The sequence below is a fragment of the Haliotis cracherodii genome, unplaced genomic scaffold (assembly GCF_022045235.1).
Source record: "Haliotis cracherodii isolate W230 unplaced genomic scaffold, xgHalCrac1.p SCAF_20, whole genome shotgun sequence".
Lineage (NCBI taxonomy): Eukaryota > Metazoa > Mollusca > Gastropoda > Lepetellida > Haliotidae > Haliotis > Haliotis cracherodii.
Genome location: NW_027266276.1, coordinates 13,279,594 through 13,300,451, shown reverse-complemented (window position 1 = coordinate 13,300,451; position 20,858 = coordinate 13,279,594). Strand labels below are relative to the sequence as shown.

Here is a 20,858-nt window from a genome sequence, read left to right as displayed (position 1 = left end):
CTCATAGAAGGAATTGCGTAGTAGTTCAATATTTTGTTGAGTTTGTGTGCTCAATTGACTCAAGTCTTAGTGGCTATACCTCTATGACATCAGGAATGTCCACAACACAAGACTTCCCTATCACGCAATTCCTTCCATGTGAGGCTTAGAAACTGTCAATTGACCGTTTGTCCTATTAAAGCTGTTATTATGAGTTGTCATGACTGATTTGCTTGTTTTGTTGTTTTACACTGCACTGCACTGCACTGCAATATTGCAGTGGCCTGTAAATAATCAAATCTGGCCATGCAAGGATCCACATAGCTGGGTAGGATGACTTGAAACCAAGTGTGTGAGTTTGTCTTCATTTACAAACCTGCATGCATGTTGCTTTGTGTGTGTGTCTGTTTGTAGTAGTCAGGACTAATGCCAGTTTAAAAGTGCATGACCACTCACTACCATGCTGCCGTTTAACATGGATACCCCACTCAGATACAGTATATATACTGACTGCCTGCCAACCAGCCCCTGTTTTAGCCCCTTTTAAAGCCAAGCATCAGGCAGGCTAACAACAAATATCATCTTTTAGCATCTTTTGGTATGATGCGGCCGGAACCACCGATCTTGCGCTCCACAAAACTTGGACCCGTGAAGATCCGGGGTAGAATAGCTCTTCAGCAACCCATGCTCGCCTTAAAAGGCAACGCTGCTTGTCGTAAGAGGCGAATAACGGGATTGATGCTCATGATTTCAATCACTGGATTGTCTGGGCCACACTCAAATATTTACAGACCGCCGTCATATAGCTGGAATATTGCTGAGTGCGGCGTAAAACAACGAACCAACCAACCAACAAAACTTGCTCTATCCACCAGACCATAGAGGCATTCAGACCAAATTGGCTATGACCGTAAATATCAATAATAACACAGACAATGCATTAAAATGGTGTTTAATTATTCATACATAGTTCATCTTCACTTCATCATAAATTGTAGATAATGAGATGTATTTCATCACAACTGCACATATACAGAATACACACACATACCAAGTAACATTTAACAATTTGTAGTTTGAATACCATATAATGCAATTAGTGAGACCTACTTTTCACAATCTGTGATTTGAACTCAAGATTGCAGGATTCTGGCACGTCTAAGGGACATAACTCTGGACAGTGAATTTTGCTGCCTCAGAAGCTGGGGCATCCATACTAATATAATGACAATATAGCTGCATTTGACACTTACAAGATATACGGTTGTGATAAATTATGACACACTGAACTATAACTACATTGTTTTTGACGACTTCTAACAATAATTGGGCCAGGCAACTTTTCAGCTTCCGATTAAAAATGCTAATTGTTGAATAAGAAGGGTTTAAAAGACTTTTAGAATTTGAACTCGTGCTTTTACAAAGGTAGAAAGAAGACAGACTTTCCATGACTTTTATTAAAATTTCCATTTTCAATGAGTGTTACTAAGAAATTCATCTTTCCATGACCATTACTTAAAATGTCTATGACAATTGTTTAAAACTTCCATTTTCGTGACCATTTAAAAAAAATCCATTTTTCCCAAGCCAAACTCTTAGTTCCAAGACATTTGTTTGTTTGAAAAACTAATGTTGATAGCCTATAGATTCTCTATCAGACCTGACCATAATCAATCTCTACGACCTTCTCTCAGTCATGAATATGATGAATCAAAATTCATGTGAAAGTGTAATCTTCTGCAAATGCCCACTGAATTCAATGTTCGGACAGTTTTCAATGTAGTGCTTCCGGTCAGCCATTCTGCACAAAGTGTTGCATACACAGACTAATATCCAGGAGAAACGGAGAGACGTTGAGATGGGAGCCGAAGGAGAAACAGTTTCCCCCGCCTCCGAAGATGAGAAACTGACCATCAGCTGTGCTGACGCTGGAGTGCTTGTGGAACATCTTCAGGTTGTCCTTCTGGGCGGTCTGCAATGGTTACCATAGTTACTGTAATAATAGTCACACATAAATACAGGACAAGCAAAATTGGGCCACAATTACACAACTCCCTTCAAGAACAGGGCTGGTTCGCTAAATGTTTTATTGGTGCTACAATTATTACAACTCTATGTGAAAGAGAAGGGTTACAATCTCTGCTGTAAGCTGTGGCCCGTTGCATCTTAGTGCTAAGACTATCGTACTGTATGGGAGTTACGGTCACCTTAGCACTATACACAACGTATTGTGCAACGAGGCTCAGGCCTTTTGCACTTGACACAATCTACACAGCGAGAGTGAGTTGGGTTAAATGCCACTTTTAACAGTATTCCAGTTGTATCACTGCATGTCAGCCCAAAGTGATGCAGGTCTCGGACATTTACCAGTTTGGTGAAACTATGAACACGGGTATGGTGCTCACAAACCTAGAAAAATAATCGGGGCGAAGCGGGACTGGAACCCACAATCATAGGTTTCTGGTGAGCCCATGGGATGTAAGTCTGCACAGCGAATTGCGATGTCTCAGATGCCTGGACCAAAAATTGCCCCTATTCTAACTTTGTTAATTCAGACAATTCCAACAGGAAGTATACCGTCAAAATTAACAAGTTTCAACTGCATCATCATCATCATCATCATCATCATCATCATAATAATAATAATAATGTGCTTATTTATAAAACCTAAAGCATGCTCAAAACACTACATAATCACTTGAATTTCATTCTCAGCAACCCAAGTTGCCTTGTCAGGCATCCCACCCAATCAGGTACCCATTCACTGCTGGGTGGACAGAGGCACATTTCGAACAATGTCTCTTGCCTAAGGAGACACCACACCTGCTACATGTGCTTAAGTGTGGGGCAGGACTAAGCCCTAGAAACAGTCAGGCGTCAAGCTGCCAAACACAGTCACACATCCACCCATGGCCTCTGCACTGTACACAGTGAATAAGTTACGGTGAGGCCATTATCATGATAAAGCCACTGCAAGCTATACAAACATTGCATCAAGTTTGTTTGTTTGTTTGTTGTTTAATGCCTCACTCAGCAATATTCCAGCTATATGGCGGCGGTTTGTAAATTATATCGAGTCTGGACCAGACAATTCAGTGATTGATATCATGAGCATCGATCCATGCAATTGGGGTATGATGACATGCATCAACCAAGTCAGCGAGATTGACAACACGATCTCGTTAGTTGCCTCTCATGACAAGCATGGGTTGCTGAAGACCGGGATCTTCACGAGCCCATTGCATCCAGTGGAACTGTCAACCTGTATACAACTGTTACACAAACTAGCTCATCCATGTGTGTGAACTCACTGGCAGGTCATACTCCACACACTTCCCTGTGTGGAGATCCAGCAGGGCCACTCCAGGAATACCATGGGATAGATTGACTCCACCAATCACAACCAACATGTTGTCTGTCACATGACATGTGTGGGAATACCTAAAAAAATAGGTTGAGAATTGAATTCAATATTTTTTGTACAATAAATATTTCAACAATACACAGGCTGCTTATTTAATCATCAACACACAAACAACTGTAGACAACGATACAAAATCACTGACAATGTTCAGTGCAGTAATACAACACAAGCCCCACCCAGTCTACAAGTGCAGCTGTACCTCGGCTGGGTGAGGGTGGTGGTGGTACTTAAATTATAACTATAGTAATTATGGTAATACAAGTGCAGCTGTACCTCGGCTGGGTGAGGGTGGTGGTGGTCTTAAATTATAACTATAGTAATTATGGTAATACAAGTGCAGCTGTACCTCGGCTGGGTGAGGGTGGTGGTGGTCTTAAATTATAACTATAGTAATGACGGTAATACAAGTGCAGCTGTACCTTGGCTGGGTGAGGGTGGTGGTGGTCTTAAATTATAACTATAGTAATGACGGTAATACAAGTGCAGCTGTACCTCGGCTGGAGGGCTCCGATGACCGGGACTCTCTTCCAGGTGAGGGTGGGGAGGTCCAGACAGTACACAGTGTTGTAGGGGAGGAGGAACTCATTCAACCCCCCGTACAGGATGACCTTGTCCCCCCAGGATGTCAGGGTGTGGGACTGACGATGCCCAGGGCTCTCGCCTCCACAGTCCAGCTTAAACATAATAAATCGAGAATCACACCAAATGTATTGACTTATATTCAAAAGACACAAGGGGAGATTCTGTATATTATTCAATATCATTCTTCCAACTTTTTCAGATTACAAACAGTAGCAACCAGTGTTTTGAGTGTAAAAAGTACAGGTAACCAGCTTCAGTTTCAGAGCCATTAGTTTTGTTTGTTTGCTTGTTGTTTAACGCCACACTCAGCAATATTCCAGCTATATGACGGTGGTCTGTAAATAATCGAGTCTGGACAAGACAATCCAGTGATTGATATCATGAGCATCGATCCATGCAATTGGGATCGATGACATGCTTCAACCAAGTCAGCAAGCCTGACAAACTGATCCTGTTAGTCGCCTTTTACAGCAAGAATGGGTTGCTGAAGACCTGTTCTACCCCGGATCTAATTGTATCGAGCCATTAGTAATGCCTTTTGACTGTGACATCATGGTAACATTACAATGGTCTGCAGAGCATTGTGATGCAATTACATTGTACCAACATCCCTCCTAGGAGATATCACTTGATCTCACTCAGAGATATCTCCTGTGGAAGTTTGGGATCAACCAAAAATATACCTTCCTGTACGATATGTGTCATTCTACACATTCACTGGTTTGATTAACATTTTGGCAATTCCTGGAAGGACAACACATGTGCGATACCTGTTTCCAGACTCCTGTCCTAGGATTTAACAAGTAGCAGTCTCGAAGGGCAGCATCCGTGGAGTTCCGGCCCCCATACAGCAACACCATCTCCTCACCTGTGTGGAAGTGAACAGGAGGCTTCACAGATTGACTTCTTTTTAACAAATCAGTAATTATGTATTTTCATTTTTTTGTATCAGCAATTTTAAAGGTACATCACTGTGGCCTGAAAATAATCAAGTATGATTGGACAAGCCAGTTGTTAGCATCAGCAAATCCTAACACCAAAGGAGTATAGTGACATGATGCATTACACATCTAGTTACCTCTTACAACAAGCACTAGAGTGATCAGGACCTGTTCTACCTGGGTCGATACATAACTTTTTGACAAATCTTTGGCTGAGTGAGTTGGATTTCACATATCGAAATGACAGTTACTGGCTGGATGACTGATTCCATCAAAATCATCAGGGATTATAAGTTACAAGTATCACTATAGGGCTGGACAAGAGTTGAGGAGCTGAAGTCTTGTTAACCCTGGGACAGAAAGTTCAGTATTGATAATCCACGCATTAAGACAGAAAGCTCCTGAAATGTTCAACCTGGTAGACTCAACAGGATAGTGCACAAAAGTAGCAGACTGTGAGTATAGTGAGGGAACCTATATGAAATATATTGGGAATGGGGGAAGGCTGGGCCTTGAATTTTTTGTAAGAAACAAGATATTTTTTCAAATCATGCAATTTCTTTCTCTGAAAGGTGGATCCAAACAATTATATACTTTGTACAACACATTTTGTACAACATTTATTTTTGTTTGGTCAAAACCTGAAGGCAAATTATCACCATGATCACTTTCATGCAAGTTTGTTTGTTTGTTGTAGAACGCCGCACTAAGCAATAGTGCAGCTGTATGACGGCGGTCTTTAAATACTCAAGTCTGGTCCAGACAATCCAGTGATTGATATCATGAGCATACGATGACATGCATCAACCAAGTCAGCGAGCCTGACCACCCAATCCCGTTAGTCATCTCTTATGGCAAGCAAAGTCGCCTTTCACTGCAAGCATGGGTTGCTGAAGACCTATTCTGACCTGGGTCTTCATGGGAGTTTCAAGCAAGTAATTCTGGAACAAATTATTTGTTTCAAACAATGTCAGGCCCAGCACAAACAATCACTAACTGTAAACTAACTGACCTTTGACAGCGACTCTGGTAGTGGCGTGTCTCCATCTAAGGCAAGGCACATCTCCTGTCTGTTCCAGCACACTGGACTCCATGTCAAAACTCCAGTCCTTACATGAGTTATCTCCCTTTTGTGTCTCAGGTTTATCATTCTTAGAGTTACCCCCCTTTATCCTTGGACGAACAGCCTTTTTACTCTTTTTATGATTGACAGAATCACTTACAGACATTTTGTATGTCAAACTTTGTTGTTCATTGTCAGCATCTATATCTGAATTTTCTTGAATATTTAGATGTGGTTCAGTTGTTGGTTGTGAATTTGTATTAACTGTAACACATGCACCATCAGATATATCACAGCTAGCTTTCTGTACACTTGCTCTTGAACAAGCGTTTTTAATATCAATATCACAGGCAGCTAAATTGGAAGCTAAATCAGTTTGTGTATTTGACAAAACACCCGTTTCAGTTTCATTCGAACTTGAATTTGTTACATGCGAATCCTTCTTCGTTGCGTTCAGTTTGAGCTTAATAAGCTGTGAGCACAGACGAAATGGAGAGATTCGGCCACCAAACAGTACCAGAGTTCCGTCTTCCAAGACGTCCAAGCTGTGATGCATGCGAGCCACTGCAAGACACATACATTAAGATTACCATTAGTGATTATCCAGTGTATTATATGGCAATAACTTTATAGATATGATAAAGTGATTCTGTATCGTAAATATCATTTAGGAGGAAAAAGGCCAAAGGCTTACAATTATACAAATATACAATTTATATTCCTGATATATGATATTTACAATACCGAAACACACTCACCTAATCAACTTTATTCATCCGAGTAGCTGAATTTGGCTTAATATCAAAATTAGATTACAATGTATTGCAAATGGCGAAATTGCACAATCCGTGATCAGGAAACCTTATTTCAGTAGAACATGGATATAACAAACTACAAGGGACCAGAGATATCAGTTCGTTATATACATTGTTCGTTATATACGTTTTCACTCGGAAACGTAAGCCACCTTGGCTAAAACAAAACACAATACACATACACGTTCATACATGTTTCCTCCCGCATCTATCGGTGATTCACTTAAAAAGTACCCAATGATATAACCGTGGTTGCTGTAAATAACGGTGAGTTGTGCGATCTACCAATCACTTCACACACGTTTTCACCGAAATTAGTGTAAACATTATTGAACGAAAGTTGTTTGTTTTACAAGATTAGGCCAATTACATGAACAGGTAAGATTAGCATAATGCAAGTTTAACAAGGTTGAGTCACCAGTGATTGTGTTGATTCGCCTCTGATTGCGTACTGCCAATTGTCAGTGACACTTGACACTGACAATTGGCAGTACACAATCAGAGGCGAATCAGATTTCTCAGTTTGCTATACAAGTCACTAATTAGTGGTAGATGGTCTTGTCGGTGATCAGATATCAGTTCACTATATATACATCAGTATGCTGTAGAGAGTTTGTTATGTATGTAAATTTTATATGATAATATATTGGAGATAACTCAGGCATTTTTTAACAGTTTGGTGTATCTGTTCGTTCGCTCTATTCGTGTTCTACTGTATTTACAAATGACAATAACTATCACGCTTGGGGGCTTGTGCGGGACGCTTTAATCACAATCGCTGGGGATGAATCGATTAGCGTCAAGCGTTTCAATGAGTACCCTGTAGGCCGTCTCGCATACATGTTACGTCTGACGGGTGACACAGATGACATCTGCTAAAATCAAATATCTGGTTGGTTGCAATATAGTTGCAATCAGGGTACAAAGACATACAATCAGCCAAGTAGCAGAACAGGACCTCCCGATCCATTACAGTTGACTCAACAAGTGAAGTGCTAGGTACCTGGGTCGGGTGGGTCCTGATTAGGACCCGGATACCCACGGGACCACCCGGTAATATATTGTTTAATGACAATAACAATAAAACTCACACAAGTTGCTAATGTTCGCATTTCTTTCTGACTATGCATTCTTTCCTTCTGATTGTCTGAGTAAAGGAAAAGCTCAGTGGATGCATGATCAGATGAGTTTAGATGTGTATCTAATTAGGTTTTACCAGGGCTCCAGTGAAACAATTCCCAATTGGACATTTTCTACTCTTGAGACCTACAGCGGGTACCTGAGTCAGGTCGGGTACCTGGGTAGTAAATTTGGATTCTTCTTCACACTCATGACCAAAGATATAACGTTTAGTCAAGAAATTTGACCATCAAGTCTGTGCAGCCTAACTGTGTCATGCCTATACCAAAGATTTTGCCAGAAGTCTATAAATGAGGGGGAAGTATCCCCTTCCCATTTCAGAAAGGGTGGATTTCCATTCAGCCAGTGGGGGTGTGTATGAAAGTCATCGCTAAGATCATAGATATGTGTTTTACAAACTGTCCATCTGCAAGAAAACTCAAACGGAAAGACACAGATTCTCGCGCAGAACTATATCACAGCGTTCCCGGAATTCATTTTCTTTCGTTTTCATAGTTAACACAACAATCATGAGTATGACAGAGTACATCAAGCTAGACTTTCTTTACTAATGACAACTACTTTGTGGTTTATTTATTTTTTTAGCAATTATAGTTCCAATAAGTAAAAAATATTGCATGTTGTACAATTTTAAATGCGATTTTGATTAATTTTCTGTGGGATCTTTCACACACAACTCATTTTAAAATGTGTGATCATAATTAAATTTGTGTGATTCCAGCAATCACGCACCCTGGCAAAGTCGCTGCTATCCATTCCTGCCTTCACGCCTGAGGACACTTACTTTCTAGAGTATCATCATTCGCCTTGACAGAGTAGCCTTTCATCGTCTCTATGTCCGTCATGTTGACTTCGGAGATCCGCTGGTGGCGGCCATCTTGTTCTCCAAATCCTCCGACTGTTACGATGAACTGTTCACCCAATTTGGAACTGGTGTGACTGAATCTCTTGATGGAACTGGTTTCTGCTGTGGTGACTTCTCCTGACGGGAGAACTTTCACCAACTCAGGAACATTATCTGGTTTGGGCTTGGAGTTCGAATCGTCAGCTGAAACTACAAACAATTCTTGTCCATTATTCCATGTTAATAATATCATATTTCTTCAATTATTGTGATACGGAGGATGCTGGTAGATCAATATCTGCATGATTCCCCTACCAGTGGTTGCCATGACTACTGTTCCAAACTCCACGATTCCCCTGCCAGTGGTTGTCACGACTACTGTCCCTACCCAGATGATTCCCCTGTCACTGGTTGCCATGACTACTGTTCCTTCCTGTATGAGTCCCCTGCCAGTGGTTGTCACAGCTACCGTCCCTACCCATGTGAATCCCCTGCCACTGGTTGCCATGACTACTGTTCCTACCCTCATGATTCACCTGTAAATGGTTGCCATGACTACTGTTCCTTCCTCTATGAGTCCCCTGCCAGTGGTTGCCATGACTACTGTTCCTACCCTCATGATTCCCCTGTAAACGGTTACCATGACTACTGTCCCTACCGTGCATGATTCTGTTTTCCTGTAGCAGGCCATCTCTAGGAGTGGAGTAGGCACACAGTACAAAGTAGTGGGAACACTTGAGGTGCATCTCTTCATACTCGTCGAAAGGCTCCAGGCTGTTGATGAACAGCTTCTCTGTCTGCCCCACCAGATCCTTGTAAAACTGGTTCATGTCATACGCTTCACACCAGTTCCAGCCCTGAACATATCAGTGTCATAATGAGTGAGTGAGTGAAAGAATCACTTAGGGGTTGCAGGAATGAGAGATAGAAAGGGTAAAAGTGAGTGTTTTGTTTGTTTGTTCTTTAACGCTGCACTCAGCAATATTCCAGCTATATGACGGCGGTCTGTAAAATAATCGAGTCTGGACCAGACAATCCAGTGATTAACATCATGAGCATCGATCCTCACAATTGGCATCGATAACATGTATCAACCAAGTCAGCGAGCCTGACCACTCGATCCCGTTAATTGCCTTTTACGACAAGCATAGTCGCCTTTTACGGCAAGAATAGGTTGCTGAAGACCTATTATACCCTGGCATCTTCACAGGTCCAAAAGTGAGTGAGTGGTTGTTAATATCCTTTGAAGCCTCTCAAGGACCAACCATTTAAAATTCTTGAGTGAGTGAGTAGGGCTAAACGAGGCTTTTAACAGTATTCCATTCATATCAGCTTAATGTGGGAGGAAAGCCTGAAGTGAAGCAGGTCGCAGACGTTTACCACTTCGGTGAAAACCTTGAGCACGGGTATGGTGCTGACAAACCTAGAAACATAATTGGGGCGAACCAGGATTCGAACCCACAATCATAGGTTTCTGGCATGCCCAAGGGACTCAACTCTGCACAGCAAATTTCGGCGTCTTAGACGACTGGGCTACCTGTGCCCCCTAATATTCTTGAAAGGTCAAAGCACAACCTTTTTCTTCAATCAATAAGAATACGCTTGACAGCCTTAATAACGTACCAGTGATACAAATCTGTCCATCTGTGATGTCAGTGTAGGGAAGGCGTTGATGGACTTTAGGGGAGAGCCAATCACTTTGTAGTGGTTCTGCCTGTATGAAAACAAAATCATTCAGTAAAATACAGAAAATGAGTGTAATTGCAGGGATACATCTCCACCCACTCCGAGGCCGATGTTCGGTCCCAAGTCTGCAACAAATGTCAGTAAACATTCCCAAGGTGGCAAATAAAATTACTAATGTAATGGCTTTGTAGAGGGAATACCCATGAGCTAACATTTCATCTACCGTATTCGACGTAATAAGCGCCCAGGGCGCTCTCAAAATTAGAGTGAGTGAGTGAGTTTGGTTTTACGCCGCTTTTAGCAATATTCCAGCAATATCATGGCGGGGGACACAAGAAATGGGCTTCACACATTGTACCCATGTTGGGATTCGAACCCGGGTCTGCGGCGCACCGAGCGAACGCTTTAACCACTAGGCTACCCGACCACCCCCTCAAAATTGGAAATAGGGGGCTCTTATTAGAATATCATTTTGAGTTGAAAGATCATAAATTTCGTGGTTTATGCTGATAGCCTGAAATGTTTATATACGACAGATATATTTTTCCAGGATTTTTAATTGCCCATAATTAAGGGTGCATATAACATACGAGTGCGTATTATACACGAATAAATAAGTCTTGTGTACATTAATCAATTGGAAGGGGTGCTAATGGAGATTGTTCACTAGCCAATATATTAGAAAATATTGCTGTGGGCGTTTATTAGAGCAGGGCGCTTATAACGTCGAATACGGTATTACAATATAGAGTTTCATCTACCATTACTGAGATGTATTTGGCAACCAATAAAATGAAAGTATGAAGATTACTGAAAATAGGAGATGAAACAGACAAAACTATTAAATATCAGAAAACAATGAATACTCACATGAACAAACCAAATGGATCATTTGGGTTTATCTGTAACACAACAGATAAAACAATTAGTTGATGCACAGCAAGTGTTTTGAGACTGTTATTTACAATACCTGCTACAAAAACACTGTGCTTTGAAAAAATACGCCATTACTGAAACAATTGCTGTGAATATTGGCGATAAAAGCTGTCAGGCTTATTTCTTTTGTGAAAACATTAAGATTAAAAGGCAATGTCCCTGAAATCACATCTTTTATACTCATAATGATACCTCCAGGACAACTCTATAAGCCCGGCTTAAGTAAATGAAGGATGCATCGGTACTTGTCAGCTTTCTAAAACAATTTGGCTTCATTCTTTACTAGGGCTGGCTATTTATATAAATCTTAGAAATTGATAATCATTACCTAAATAACAATCAATTATCGATAAATATCGGAGAAGTAACTTTGAGCAAATATTGAGAAAAGCTCAGAGACGAAACAACATATTTCATGTCACTGGTGAGTGGCGACAGATTTGTGCATGGATTACTTTGGGGGCATTTAGATACAACAAAATCAGTTGCTTGCCATCTTCAGCAAAGATAAAAAACAAGTCTGCTTCGGTAAATTAAAAATTTATTTCTGCACAATAATTTGTGTAAGATATTATTGATGACACAATTTTGATAATTGTTAATATTTCTTCCCATCGATCGATCTTTTTAGCCAGCCCTATTCTATACCACCTTGATTCAGACAACGGAAACTGAGACAGATTATTAATCTACTCTTGCTAGTACACTGTTTTGGGAGTAGATGCCATGGCGCTCAGAAACAAAAGGATGTACTACATATCCACAACAATATAAGTGCACAGATTTATGCTTTTGCATTCGGAACTGCCTGATATTATTCGTTTTTAGAAATGAATAAATCATGTATGTGTGTCTGAAGGCTTTGCTCACTTGTACCGAGAACTACGAAGCCTCAATGCTGATTGGTTGATTAGAAAGTTGACCTTATGTGACCTCCTATGGAGATGTTGTCAGATCTTTATGCCGAGAGGTACTGTATCGGAGGAAAAGATCATAATAATAATAATAATAATAATAAGTCTTTGCTCACCTGTTCATAAAGCAGGAAGGCGCTGTCTGAAAATGTCTCTGCTGCCCACTTCACAACAGCCGAGGAACTGAAACACGACAGGTCTACATCAGGAAGCAACAAGATGGTGAGTGAATGAGTTTGGTTTATTGCCACTTTGAACCATGTTCCAGTTATATCACACTGTGGCAGTTGGATGCGTGCGTGCGTGCGTGCGTGCGTGCGTGCGTGCGTGCGTGCGTGCGTGCGTGCGTGCGTGCGTGCGTGCGTGCGTGCGTGCGTGCGTGCGTGCGTGCGTGCGTGCGTGCGTGCGTGCGTGCGTGCGTGCGTGCGTGCGTGCGTGCGTGCGTGCGTGCGTGCGTGCGTGAGTGAGTGAGTGAGTGAGTGAGTGAGTGAGTGGGGTTCAGATCAAAGTTAAAGCTAGACTGGACCAGACAAACCAGTGGTTGATAACATGAACACAGCTATAAAGTGTACAATGACAGAATCAACATTCCCATGGTTATGATTCAAAAGAAAATTACCTACCACCATCCTCCAGAGGCAAGGGAGTTAACTGACTTTAAAAGTCCAGTTTCCATCCTTGCTGAACTAGGCAGGAATTATGGAGTTATGTTTTGGCTGGACTAACGAGTCTATGCATAGTCAAATCAAAATCCCATAATGCAATCAACATCCGGTTCATCAATAACATGGCAACTGCCACGCTGAATTTGTTTGATTGATGGATTTGCAGAGCATGCATACTGTCAACTGGGCGTCGACAGATATTTTCCCAATCTTTTCATGTTTTTTATCAAGGTGCTCAAGTGGTTTGATGTGACGTAGATCCTGTTATATTACAATAAAGACTGCCTTGACTGAGCGCCACCATTTTTGTTTGAAACAATGCAAGTGATATGAGAGATGTAATCTGATTGGTCAGTACGGGTGGGGGTGGGGGGGGCTTAGGCGGGACACAACTCGTTATAACCACTGGTGGCGCTAAGATCGAGCCCAGAAATTCCAGCCTAGTTCGCGAAGATGACCTACCACTGATTGTCACTGATTGTCACGTCTTATCATTTCACAATATGTTTTGTTCACAAGTTATGTACACAATGTGTCCATCCAGATGTTTCTACTATAAAAAACTTATTACGCTCCACAATGCAGCATTTTCAGTGAATTGTATGGGCATGACATTACTGTTTTTTTGCCTGTTACTTGGTATGGAAGACATATTTACTGTATGCATCATTTATCTGCTATTGATCTGAACCCTGGAAAGACTTGACTACAGCTAGAAGCCAGCTCACCATCTGCGGGTCATGTATGTGAGGACAACTTCAGACAGCAGAAGCGTGGGGGCGTCGAAGTCCACCTGGCACAGGCGCAGAGCTGCTTCCAGGGTGTTCAGCTGGGTCAGGTCGACCCCCAGCATCTTGTAGTCAGACCGGTTCATCTCTGAAACAAAGTGAGTGAGTGAGTGAGTGAGTGGGCGGGTGGGTGAGTGGGTGGGTAGGTGATCGGGCGAGTGGTATTTTGGGGTTTGGGTGAGGGAGTGAGTGAGTGGGTGAGCAAGTGGGTGAGCAAGTGGGTGAGTGAGTGGGTTAGTGATTGGGCGAGTGGTATTTTTGGGTGAGTGAGTGAGTGAGTGAGTGAGTGAGTGAGCCATTTGATGGCTGCCCTTAACTATTTGAGTCTGAATCAAACAATCCAGTAACTGATATTGTGAGCAATGATCAGGGCAGTCGGGATACAATGTGCTGCTCAAGTCATTGAGCGTGACCACCTGATGCATTTGATCGCCTCTCGTGACTGTGGAGCGAGTCAGTGCGTGATTGGTGAGTAGGCGAGTGGCAGGGTTCATGAGTGGTTGGATGGATTTCAGGTATGTTTTAGCAAGGGAGTGGGTGATGGGGAGGGCGATTGAAGGAGTGTGTGGGTGGGTAGTTGTTTTCTGGGGTAGGTGGATTTTTATATCGTTTGGAGTTTCAGTAATTCATAGCTCTATGTTTCCTATTCTGAACAGGAAATTCAAGGTGGAATGAGCATTTCAGAATCAGAATTTGGTACTACTTTAATTGTCAAACATACAATTCTCAAAGTTTAGGGAGGGGAGCTGATGAAGTAGTCACCACATACCTATATGAGGAGACGTTGCCTGTAGAGTCTGCTCTTCACCAAGCAGTTCACTCAGCTCACGGGTATTCTTGATAATTGCATTTTTTCGTTTTACAACCTCTGGGAAATCAATCTGAAGAAGAGTGCAAAGGATGGATAACACAAAAATTGAGGATGGATGACACAAATATCGAGGATGGATAACACTATAACTGAGAGTGAATAACACTATATTAATCATTGGGGATGGAAAACACTAATCATCAAGGATGGTTAACACAACAATTGAGGATGGATAACACAAATATCGAGGATGGATAACACCATAACTGAGGGTGAATGACACTATATTAAATCATTGGGGATGGAAACCACTATAATCATCGAGGATGGATAACCCTATATTAATTGAGGATGGATAACACTAATCAACGAGAATGGGCAAAACAATAAGAGGATCAATAACACGATTACACAATAATCGAGGATGGATGGATAACACTATAATCTTCGAGGGTGGATAACATGATAACACTATAATCAGCAAGGATGGATAACACTTTCAGAATCAGTTAGATTCATAATATATATCCTCTGATTTAAATAACAGGCAAACACGTTACCATGGTTACAAATTTTCATGTTCCAATGCTTATTTAGAGCTGTCAAGTATACTCAAAACACAAAGTTACTGTGATCTACTAATCATACTGTGCCTTTGAGTATAGTACGAATGAAGACACCTCTCTTTATCTTTGAAGCTATAAAAAGTATTGGTGTTATAGTATACTAAAGATGAACCCCATGTTGAATATATTTTAAAATTTAGTATCACAATTGGCAATTTTATTGATGTCATGAAGTCAGCGATACATCTGTATACAATACCTCAATATATATTGTGTTCTGAAGCTGGCCAGCTGATTTCAGTCGGAAATATGCAGAATCAAATCCAGATCCAAGGGAGACAATCTGGAAATTCAACAAAAGCATCTATCATAACTAACTTAATGAGCATTTATGACATGGATGAAGGTCAATGTGTGTATAGAGGTGCATGGTATTTCTGGGATACCACATATCACAGTACGTTTGGAAAATAGCAATATATTGCGTTTCAAAATCATACATTTTTTCATCTTGTCAAAGTTAACAAAAGTGATAAGTTGAACTGAAATTATTAAGTTAAGAAATTAGCAACTGTTTCTTTCGATCCAAAACTCGAAACTATTCACGACCAACTTCTACACGTACAAATTCAAACCTGTGTTAAGTTAAGTTTGGTTTTTGACATATCAGGGTAAGGTTTAACTTAATACAGTAAGGGTTTGTTGGGGTGAGGTGAGGTGGAGTTTAACATCGCATCCAAGATTGTTGCACTTATATAGCGACGAGCATGCACGTGTGTGTGTGGTAGCTTGTACTAGTCCGGACTGATGCCGATTTACAGTGCCAGCCCACTGAGATACCATGCTGCAGTTTAACATGAATACCCCACACAGACCCCGAGTCGACCAGTCCCTGTTTTAGCCCATTAATGCCGAGCGCCAGACAGGGAAACAACAAGTACCATCTTTTAACGTCTTTTGGTATGACGCGGCCAGGGATCGAACCCCGACCCTTTCTCTCTCCATGCAGACATCTACCACTAGACCACAGGCGATGGTTTGTCAGGACTGGACTGAGCGTGACACATTCAAGTTCGAGACAACAGGGTTTGACTGTAATACTAGCAGAACAAAGCAATGAACTTACTTGCTTAGCTGTTGAACCATGACGCTGAAGGAATTCATTCACAATATAGCTCACAGTCTTTGCTCGAATGTAATAGCCCCTGTCATGGAGACAAAACATCAGATACACCAGGACATAACAGATGACGACATCTGATGGAATGTAACAAATGTGGTTTCTTCAGGCCATACTCATCCTCACTTATCAAGGGTATCATATCTATCACCCATTGGGTTAGAAATGACTGCATTCATAAAAATCACATGTCGCGATTCATCGGTACACCAGCACATCGTCGGCAAACTTTGCACGATATGATACTCAATACAAATAATTTGGCATTGATTCACATTTAACCCCATATTGATTCTCCATGTTAAGGTCGTACAAACTATTATCTTAAATCCTCATAGCTTTCTTGGTCGATTTTCGGATATAAAACCAGCCCGATAACAAGACTGACCAGCCTTTCCTTGCGGCCTGTCATTAAACAGTATGTAAACTTTCTTTCTTATCATTTTCTCATAACGAGTAGTTGACTTGACTCATTGTCATGTTGATCAGCAATATTCCAGCATTATGACAGCAGTCTGTACATAATCGAGCCAGGACCAGACAACCAGTGATTGACATCATGAGCATCAATCAACACAATTGGTATACAATGGCATGCGTCAACCAGTTCCACAATCCTGACCACCCGATTCCGTTAGTCGCTTCACTCTCTCACGGAAATACAAGAATTCTGACACTTGTTTCGTAAGATCAGTATGACACTCGTATAATAAGTTCTATATATTTGATTCTACACAGAGCTTAATAATATCAGGCAAAGCTACACACAAATTTCATGCACAGGCTTGGGCTTATCTGACAGTGCTTTTCAACATCAGTCTTTACCAACAAGAAAAGCGACTTGTAATATCAATAGTACAAAATATCTCCTTATTGATGTAGGTTAAGTAATGCTAACTTCATCATCTCTGTAAATGGACAGTGTTACTTATGAGATAAACAAATACGAAAGACTTGACAGCACAATCCGATAAATATGCAATCATACATCATTTCAATGTCTGTTTGCTCAATTAACTGTTGAATAACTTTGCCCAAAAGTTTAAATACTGTAAATCGTGAAATTAATGCGTCTCCAAAATAATGCGACCACTGGCCCCTAGCCAAAAATGAGCCTCAACATGAATCCTCACCATAATCCAACCATACACCAAATAGCACTGCTAAATAGCGCTGAGTAGAGTACTTCCATTAAAACAATACATGCACGCTGGCTCGTGTCGACCTTTGACGTAGTCACAAAGAACAAAGACACCGTGTTACGTGGGTGGCGTCTGTCTGGACTTGCAGGTGTGATCGGTGATGACAGAAGTGAGTAGAACTCTTGTCTTGACCCAAGCAGTGACAATTCGCAAGATGTGTTTAAATGACATTGTTTATATATTTGTTACAAGTACTGCACGGAAACACATAAAATGGAAGTCTGAAAGTGCACGTTAAATCTCCAAAGTAAGTAAGTAAGTAAGTAAGTGATGTGGATTATATAGTTGCTTGTTTTCAGCGTATGTCTAAGTTGGTATTTCTGCTATCCACACTGTCTTATTGTTGATATAAATCCGATGTTTAATAATGCAAGCAAAGACCACACATATTTTTCGCATTAAATTCATGCCTGTGTCAATTTCAATTTTTACAATAGATATTTTTTCCAAGGTGTGGGATATCATGAAGACTAACATGGCTGCCATTCATTCGTCACTAGATGATAAGTTGGACAGTTTTGTTCATGCACTGTAATCATGCACAATTTCTAAAGTTACTTCATTGAGAGAAATTATGATGTAAAGATAAATTATTTTAAACATGATATCATACTATAAAACTATTACCGTATTCGACGTAAAAAGCACCCTGCTATAATAAGCGCCACCGGCGATATTTGCTAATATATTGGCTAGTGAACAATCTCAATTAGCACCCCTTCCGACTGATCAATGTACACAAGACTTATTTATTCGTGTATAATACACACTCTGGTGTTATATGTCTCTTAATAATGGGCAATTAAATTCTGGAAAAATATATCTGTCATATGTATAAACATTTCAGGCTGTCAGCATAAACCACAAAATTTACAATCTTTAAACTCTGTTTTCTTTTCACCAAATTAATATTCAAATAAGAGCCCCCTATTTCTAATTTTGAGAGCACACTGGACGTGTATTACGTCGAATACGGTATTACCCGTGTATGTTTCCATATTGTAAATATCAATATTCTGCAGGGTTTTACCTTGACTTATAAAAGGGGGTTCAGGAGACCCCCAATAATTTATTTTTAAGGGTCCTGTAAATTAATGAAATGGTGTTGTGTACTGTATGTTTTGTTATTTACTTCAGAGCCTGGAATGAATCAATGATCATGAGGACAGTGGCCATGATTGATGGGTGAAATAACAGACACACATAACTGATCTTGATCTGTAGGTATAATGTATATTATTGTGTGTCCCTTGGGAGGCAGTATAATTGTTTTGTGTGTCCATTCTCTACATTTGTGTGTGCGGGACACACATTTGTGCATCACATAAAAAATACACATTATGCTTGTCAAAGATTCGCACAACACACGTACAGAAACACACTTGGGCAATAGTCTCTATTTCCTCACCTGTGGATCAGGGGAGCTCTTCTTGATGTTTTAGCCACAAAGAATTTGAGGAAATCGTCTTGAAAATAACCTGCTACCGCCATTGAACACTTGCTGACAATGCTGTGATCGTTTGTGCCCTGAACCTGAATAAAAACACATAAAGAATACAAATGATGAACTGGAAGAAAGAAGAACTTGTTTGTTGTTTTTTGTTTACTTTTTTAGCATCTCACCCTGGCAATACTCCAGCTGTATGACACAGCCTGTATTTGTGTTTTGTTTGTTTGTTTGTTCATTTATGGTAAGATTACAATTAATTATTATGTATCAGAATAGGTTTGGTTTGGTTTAGTTTGGTTTGTTGTTTAACGCCGCACTCAGCAATATTCCAGCTATATGATGGTGGTCTGTAAATAATAGAGTCTGGACCAGACAATCCAGTGATTGACATCATAAGCATCGATCCACGCAATTGGGATACGATGACATGAATCAAGCAAGTCAGCGAGTCTGACCACCCGATCCCGTTAGTCGTCTTTTACAACAAGCATAGTCGCCTGGGTTGCTGAAGACCTATTCTACCCTGTGTCTTCATGGGTCGTATCAGAATAGATACAAATTAGCAAAATTACCTATGTAGTCATGCAATTTATCAATTTAATGCTAAATAAGAACTAAGCATATCTATTAAATGTTTAATTTAATTGTTTGTCTTCTCATTTTTTCATCTTCACTATGGTACTTTCCATAAATTTAAACATTTCAGTGGCAGAGATACTCAGATATATAGTAACAACATTCATATATTTGTATTGATATAGTATCGACATCAAAATCCCTTGTGAAAATTTTTTCTCCACTTCATGGCTATTGTACCTATGATATTTGCAATCCAAACCACACGTATCTCTTATGACAACAACTTGAACAAGTGTTTTAAAGGGAAAGTCCATGCAAGACTCTTGGAGTATCATTTCAGTATTTGGAATTTTGTGGAAATATTTGAATGCAGCATAATGACAACACGTGAGACCGACAGTCGTTTCTGTATAACACGTAAATCGGTACACTGACTGGCACTAGTGTTTGTTTCCATCATTGTACTAAATTCAGACACGCCACGCTACAACTTGACACGTTCAGAATTATCTGCCCTTACAACAAATGCAGGCATGGAAACTATTGACAAAAATATTTTTAGAATAGGCTATGTGTTTACCGCTGTTTCCCGACGAGTTTTTGCCGATTTTCCTTTTCTTTTGGGGTTGCTGTTGCCATCCATGGCTTCCTAATAAATGCTCTTATAAGCATAAACCAGTTTGATCATAAATGTGATGACACACATTTCACCATATTCATGGAAGCCGCCATTTTGGAAAGTCACGTGACAGATGAAATGGGCAACTAACTCTACATCGGCATGTATGTCTTATGTTGAATGGAAGGTTGCATAAAGTATTATATAGGCCTATATACGGTGAACCTGAAGGTTTACGGATATTCGTCGCTCTTGTCATATCTAATCTATATACACTTTGTAATGTGTCAGTTAGGACACTTCCCCTAATGATATAATCATATATAAATTTATGGCTTTATAGATCGAGGGGCACACTTGCGGATATGGAGAGGCAAAGGTGCCTGAAAAAGTGCCGAGGCGTCGTTGAAATATACTCACTGTAACATAAAAAAAACTGCCTTATTTAAGAAATAAACGGAGAGTGGGAGCGATGATAAACCTGCAGTGAAAATAAACCACGATGGGCACTTTTGCGGTTATGGAACGTTTCTAGCTGATTGGTTTGTTGTTTATCGCCGCACTCAGCTATATTCCAGCTATATGACGGCGGTCTATAAATAATCGAGTCTGGACCAGACAATCCAGTGATTAATATCATGAGCATCGACCCACGCTATTGGGATCGATGACAT

The 20,858-nt window shown here is 40.5% G+C and overlaps 1 protein-coding gene across 1 annotated transcript; it reads right to left on the bottom strand.

The window, feature by feature from the left end:
* Positions 1-935: 935 nt before the first annotated feature.
* LOC139470076 (tRNA wybutosine-synthesizing protein 4-like) lies at positions 936-20,289 on the bottom strand. The gene is made up of 16 exons (XM_071252366.1): positions 20,146-20,289; positions 18,945-19,069; positions 16,281-16,359; positions 15,414-15,497; positions 14,547-14,658; positions 13,718-13,865; positions 12,441-12,507; positions 11,345-11,376; positions 10,412-10,502; positions 9,447-9,645; positions 8,729-8,998; positions 5,939-6,553; positions 4,756-4,853; positions 3,896-4,077; positions 3,291-3,420; positions 936-1,951 (listed from the first exon to the last, which is right to left on the bottom strand). The coding sequence occupies exons 1-16, from the start codon at positions 20,206-20,208 to the stop codon at positions 1,772-1,774; spliced, it is 2,475 nt and encodes an 824-aa protein (XP_071108467.1). The 5' UTR covers positions 20,209-20,289; the 3' UTR covers positions 936-1,771.
* Positions 20,290-20,858: the final 569 nt, after the last annotated feature.